Raw genomic sequence first — 7,158 nt, forward strand, 5'->3', positions numbered from 1 at the left:
AACGAATATATAACATCGTGTATTTCCAATACATCAAGCAGGGGAAGAAGTAATTTCCTGTAAACGAATATATCAGAGGAAGAAGCAATCTATCAAAAGAAGAAGCAACTTATCCTATAGGTTATTTTTAAGACGTAGACATTAAAATAATTTCTTTCTTTATTTCTTTCTACCTTCACTGTCCTTGATAGTGATCAATGCTCTATCAATCCTCCAAAATACAGTTTTCTCATACTGTATATTTCCACCCTCTTCTCTTGTTTCCAATTAAAGCCCTAAAATACAGATTTAAAATACATATTTATCCACTGTATGGAATCAAAGGTTCGATTGAAACCAAAAATACAGGTTTATGCAATATAAATACAATTGAAGGACCCAAAAGATGTATTTTGTGAGTTTCAGGGCTTCTGGTTTCAGAGATGAATAGAATCATATAACATGGAAAGGGATTCTCGTATATTATTTCAACATTTTAAAAACAGTCAAATTCTCCCAAGTATTTCTGCATCTCAAGAAGAGTGGGAAAGAAATTTCAGAAAATGATTATTTTTCAGCTCAATCAATTTATTTGGAAAAAAGCAAATATGTTAGATGTAATGTGTGATATTTGAGCAACGCAAATCTCCCCTGCAGCCTGTTTAGTATCAGGCTATTTAAGACTTAAGGATATGACCTTATGTGTAGACTGTATAGAGAGGACATAAATTCCTTCCAATGTGAAAATAAAGCTGACATGCTGGGCATTCTAGCCCTATCAGTCCTCCAGGCATGCCTGTACAGCCATACAATTTCACTGTTCATTAACCATTAAACATGTTCCATGCAATCTCAGTGTGTATTATCCATTAAAGATGCAATACATGATACATTTTTCAAAAAACGAAAAACAAGCATGTGTGTAACACTACTAATATAAAACTAACTCTAATAATATATGGCAACTGCATTTTAGGAAAACATGCAGTGGCGTTATTGCTGGTTTAAGTTTCCAAGCCCCTTTTATAGTATTTCTACACTTTAATTTACAATATGCTAGACTTTCAGTAAAAACAAACAAACACTGTGAGATAGATTGGACACTTGTTTATGATGCCAGGCAGCTCCATTATCATGTCAATGACCAGAATGGCATGAATAAAAATCACAAGTCATGTAGTAAAAGCTCACTTGTATGGAGCATATGGATCAAAGTGAATGTTGGCATTTGTCATGGAGTCCTTATAATAGCCCAGTCTTGTACTGTAGTGTCCTTGATGATTCATCTGAAAGCCCGTAGAGAAAGTCAGGGAACTTGAATCTTTCTTTGTAAGGGTATCTCCTCTGATCGAACCCCTGTGATCACCCTCAATATCTCTGTATCTCTGAAGGTAGAGAGTCAATGGATCCATGTAATTGTCAAAGCCTAACTTGTTCATGGCCCATAAAACATCCTCGGCAGTGATAGTCTTCCTTTGTTCCTTTTGGCACCGGTCATTCGCTTCGCTAGTGATGAAACTGATAAATTCTGAAACACATTCCTGTATTGTTTCCTTTGCATCATCAGAAATTTTCGCATGTGTTGGGAGGACTTTTCTCATGATCCTGATGACATTTGCAATAGGCATAAACCTGTCCTGTTCTCTTACAGCACAATTTTCTCTATCTCCATCCTCGGAGGTGCTGTTATCCTGGCTGGTTGGGCTTGCATCTTCTGCCATTGAAGCTGTATGATTAAAATGTAAAAGAATAAGCCTCCATGCAAATTCAGGGGAATAAAGAACAATGCCTTTTGCATCAAGTTAACAAGAATTCAACTTTCGTAGGCCACATACTACAGTCTTTATCCATGAGAAGGCGATACTCTTAGAAACTGTGAAGTAAAGATGCAAGATGTATATAAGAGTTTATTAGATATATGGTGTTATGACCACTGCTTGCAGGAAACCAAAAATCAAACCACAAATGAGTGCAAGGCAACCACTAGATTTCTCCAATACAAACGAACATGGTTTCTCTCTAGTCAAGGTTTCAATTCCAAGATAAAATACATCTAATCAAATAAAAGCAGGCATGATAATCAAAATGAATCAACACAGGTCTTGAAAAATGAAACAACATAGGTTTCTCATAGGTCTTGAAAAACTCTCCTTTTCCTTTTATTTTAAAAAAACTTTCATTTTCCTTTCATTTTCAAAATGGTACCTAAGATAAAAGTTAAACTCTCGGAAGTCTCATTACAAAAATTATTCTAATAATTATAAAAAATATAAAAACTATCATTTCCTCTTATTATAAAAATTATTATAACAATTATAAAGAACTACAATTAAACAAACTCTTCAAAAAAAAATACAATAACTTTCATTTCCTCAATTATAAAGAACTACAAGAAACGTTCATTTCCTTTTTCATTTTTAGAATAGTACCTAAAATAAAAAGTTTTTATTAACTCTTATTATAAAACCTATAAAAAATTACAGAGGACTCATTTCCTCAATTATAAAGAACTGCAGGAAATTAATTTCCTTTTTCATTTCTAAGATGGTACCTAAAATAAACTCTTATTATAAAAACTATAAAAAATTACAAAGAACTATAGAAACTTTTATTTTCTTTCGATTTCAGAATATACTTAAGATAAACTTCCATTATAAAAAATAAAAATAAAACTACAAAGAATTAAAAAACAAAAACTCACATTATAAAAATTACAAAGAATTACAAATTACAAAACAATTTCAGAATAAGATGGTACCTAAAATAAACTCTTATTATAAAAACTATAAAAAATTACAAAGAACTATAGAAACTTTTATTTTCTTTCGATTTCAGAATATACTTAAGATAAACTTTCATTATAAAAATTATAAAAAAATCACAAAAAAAACTACAAAGAATTAAAAAACAAAAACTCACATTATAAAAATTACAAAGAATTACAAATTACAAAACAATTTCAGAATATACTAAAGATAAAGTTTCATTATAAAAATTATAAAGAATCACAAAAAAACTAAAAAACAAAAACTCTCATTATAAAAATTATAAAGAATTACAAATTACAAAAAAATACAGAAACTCTGATTTCTTCGGATTATAAAAATTAAAAAAATGTAGAAACTCTCATTTCTCCCGATTATAAAAATAATTATAACGAAATAAATTTTCATTTTCTCTCATTTGGAAGATGGCATTCAAGATAAACTCTGAAATATGGGTGAAAAAAAAAAAATCTTATTTTCAGGATAGTGTTTAAGATAAATTTTAAAACATTGAGGAAAAATCTTATTTTCAGGATGGTGTTCAAGATAAACTCTAAAATATTGAAGAAAAATATTGATCAATCACAAGATTTAAAATCATTATAACAATATAAAAATTATATTCTATATGAGCTCAACATGTCAGGATGGTGTTCAAGATAAACTCTAAAATATTGATCAATCACAAGATTTAAAATCATTATAACAATAAATCATTATAACAATATAAAAATTATATTCTATATGAGCTCAACATGTCATTATGGTAATTGAATCTTAATCGCAAGATTCAAAACCATTATGAAAATATTGAAAATTATTAAAATAATATACAATATAAAATCAAGATGTCAAAATATGAACTCATTAAAAAAATAAAAATTATTTTTCTTAAACACCCAAAATAAAACCATTATGAAAATATTGAAAATTATTAAAATAATATACAATATAAACTCAAGATGTCAAAATATGAACTCATTAAAAAAATAAAAATTATTTTTTTTAAACACCCAAAATAAATGCACATGTTCTTGTAGGAATTGAACTTGATTGAAGAAGATAAATGCACATTTTCTTGTAGGAATTGAACTTGATTGAAGAAGATAAATGCACATGTTCTGCAGGAATTGAACTAAATGCACATGTTCCTGTAAGAATTGAACTTGATTGAAGAAGATAACATCTATCAAGATAAATGCATATGGCATATGTTCGAATTTGAAGAAAATAAAAATCAATTTTCTCAACCACCCAATATAAATGCACATGTCCTTGTAGGAATTGAATTTGTTGAAATTGAACTTGTTTGAAAAAGATAAAAATCATTTTTCTCAATCACCCAAGATAAATGGGCATGTTCTTGTAGAAAAATTGAACTTGGCTGAAGAAGATAAAAATCATTTTTCACAACCACCCAAAATAAATCCAATTAACCTAACCACAAAGATATCTTTATTTGTGATTTTGTGATTACCATCCAAAATAAACACATGTTCTTGTAGAAATTAAACTTGAATAAAAGATAAAAATCATTTTTCTCAATCGCCCAAGATAAATGGGCATGTTCTTGCAGAAAATAAACACATGTTCTTGTAGAAATTAAACTTGAATGAAAAAGATAAAAATCATTTTTTTCAACCACCCAAGATAAATGGGCATGTTCTTGCAGAAATTGAACTTGGCTGAAGAAGATAAAAATAATTTTTCACAACCACCCAAAATAAATCCAATTAACCTAACCACAAAAATATCTTTATCTGTGATTTTTTGATTATCTGTAATTATCATGTAACTATCCAAAATAAATGCATGTTCAATTAACCTAGCCACAAAGTTATCTTTATTTGTGATATCTTTATTTGTGATTTTGTGATTATCTGTAATTATCCTGTAACCCTCCAAAATAAATGCATGTTCTTGTAGAAATTAAAATTGAATGAAAAAAATAAAAATCATTTTTCTTAATCACCCAAAATAAATCCAATTAACCTAACCACATAGTAATCCAATTAACCTGGCCACAAAGAAATCCTTATCTGTGATTATCTGTAATTATTTGCGAAGTCAAACTGTTTAATTTAAAACGGAAAACAAATCAGTGGCTCATGGTCTTATGTTCGAGACAAAGAGTAACCATATAAACCTAAAATAACCCGATACAAACCCCAAACTCTAGGAAAATGTGTGTTCGAACCCTAAACCTTGAGGACAATGTACCTTAAGGACAATGTGTGTTTGCCAAACATAACTTCTGAGTGACATTTGTGAAAGTTTCCAATCATCAAGATGATATTTTCCCTTGCAGCTAGACTAAGATAAAAAATTATCAAGCAGCTGATTCCTAGGAGACTTTGAAGTAGAGTGTAATTTTTCAATCTTTGACTTTAATGTGGAGTGAAATTTTTAAATCTTCAAGATGGTATTTTACCTTGCACCTAGATTAGAGGCTAAGATCTAAACCCCTTACTTCATTAAGAGCTGATTCTTAGGAGATCTCCCAAGCTATCAAAAATTCACAAGTACAAGCAGCTGAGACTAAGATCTAAACTCCTTACTTCATTAAGAGCTGATTCTTAAGAGATCTCCCAAGCTATCAAAAATTCACAAGTACAAGCAGCTGATTCCCAGGAGACTTTGAAGTAGAGTTAAATTTCCAATCTTCGACTTTGAAGTGGAATGAAATTTTCCAATCTTCAAGATGGTATTTTCCCCTGCACCAAGGCTAGAGACTAAGATAAAAAATTCCTTACATTAACAGCTGATTCTTAAGAGACCTCCCATCAAAAAATCCTTCCTGTTACACCTACTAAGCAAGGGTAAGAATGTGGGTACCTACCAAGCATCGAGTTAGTTGTGACTAGACCATGACCAAAAAAAAGAGAGGATGAGATTGCGACTACATATGAAGCATAAAGTTATAGTGTTGTGCCTAGACCGTGACCAAAAAGTGAGGGTGAGAAAGCAGTTACCTACTTTGCCGTTCGACAGTCAAGGAAAAGCGAATGCAGGTATTTATTAAGATTTGCGGCCAATGTGGGACTAAAAAGCTTTATCTATGACTAAAATAGTGAGATTGACTAGTCTGTAGCTAAAAACGAAGTTGAAATTGCGGATTCAAGTAAAGCAGAGCAATGATAGATAGAGTTGTGGCTAAAACGTGACCAAAAATTTGCAAGGAGCTGATCTCAAAAAAACATCAATGTGGTGCCTAGCAAGGAGTTACAGGGAGAACTTGATAAAAAAATTCACAAGGGGCTGATGCAGACCTTCCATTGCCAACTCAAAATAAAAAACCAGGTACCCAAACCCCAAGAAAACATCATGTGTTTCTTCAAAGACATTTATGTTAAAACAACAACTAAGTCGACTTGGCCTCAAAGCATTCTGCATAAAATAGCCATGATTTCCTCTTCTAGTTCAAACCATTAGAGCATGCTCTTTATAGAGAAAATCAGAACATTTATAATATGAAATGCAGTGGTCTGAATGTTGGCACATTGTTTGATCTGCTTGTCAGTTTTCTGATTCAATCTCCAAAGATGTTAATAACTAATAGCATTAGTAATCCAAACAAACCAGCTTTCAGAAAGATCAATAGTTATATATATGCACAATGGGATTCAGAGATCAAAGTAGACTTACAGCAGTAGTTATATAAATGCATAATGGGATTCAGAGATCAAAGTAAACTTACAGCTACTGCTGAAAGAACTGCATGCATCAAGCAAAATGAAATGCCAGTAAAATAAGACAAGAACTTGCAGAAACCTGTTTGCCAACAATGCAGAACAAGCAGGCATTCCCCTTAAGATGAAATGGGTCAGTTCAGTCTCGAATTGGGTGCCAGATATTTTGTAACAAAATTTAAACAAGGTGCTAAAAACCTTACCCACTGATCAGGTGGTATTTTTCCAAGTTCCCAACAACTTTTTCTTTTTCGATTATATATAAAAACGAGAAGCATGCAGGCACTGAAGTTCTAAGTTCTGCCCATTTGCTTACCAGTTGACTGTGCTTGCTTAAGGTGACAAAGAGGAGACAAATGTCCGCAATGAAGGTATGAATCATGTATAGAAGGAGACATTTTATACAAGGAAAGCAATATCTTTGAATCTTTGAAATTGATGAGAGATATTGATGAGGTTAACATGTGGAGAGTGGTGCAGAGAATTATTCGTGCATGACTGCCAGCAAAACCAATGGAATCTACAACTACTTCCTATTATTATTTTTTTATTATTACTACTGCTCTTATTCTCCACTATCATTTAATGAATGGATCTCGTACTACTATCTATGGTATGAAGTCTACTATGAGAACAGCATAATTTCAAATAGTAGTTTCTTTCCAGCAATTATGCTTATAATTTCAAACAGAAGTCTCTAACAATTTAGTTGCAGATGGGTTGTA

General features: G+C 31.2%; 1 protein-coding gene across 1 annotated transcript; it reads right to left on the reverse strand.

Moving 5' to 3' along the window:
• Nucleotides 1-495: 495 nt before the first annotated feature.
• Nucleotides 496-6,755, reverse strand: LOC149225419 (nuclear transcription factor Y subunit B-1-like). The gene is made up of 4 exons (XM_089375085.1): nucleotides 6,637-6,755; nucleotides 6,442-6,515; nucleotides 1,171-1,705; nucleotides 496-775 (listed from the first exon to the last, which is right to left on the reverse strand). The coding sequence occupies exons 3-4, from the start codon at nucleotides 1,698-1,700 to the stop codon at nucleotides 664-666; spliced, it is 642 nt and encodes a 213-aa protein (XP_089231211.1). The 5' UTR covers nucleotides 1,701-1,705; nucleotides 6,442-6,515; nucleotides 6,637-6,755; the 3' UTR covers nucleotides 496-663.
• Nucleotides 6,756-7,158: the final 403 nt, after the last annotated feature.

This window comes from Pinus tabuliformis, chromosome J (assembly GCF_031772625.1).
Source record: "Pinus tabuliformis cultivar Carrire ecotype Pingquan chromosome J, CPIR1, whole genome shotgun sequence".
Taxonomy (NCBI): Eukaryota; Viridiplantae; Streptophyta; class Pinopsida; order Pinales; family Pinaceae; genus Pinus; species Pinus tabuliformis.

What these genes read in the sequence shown, in the direction of transcription:
- LOC149225419 (XM_089375085.1), bottom strand. Translation starts at nt 1,700, where the DNA reads ATGGCAGAAGATGCAAGCCCAACCAGCCAGGATAACAGCACCTCCGAG. An exon ending in GATCCATATGCTCCATACAA is followed by an intron (nt 776 to 1,170) that starts GTGAGCTTTTAC and finishes ATGGCTGTACAG; the next exon opens with GCATGCCTGGAGGACTGATA.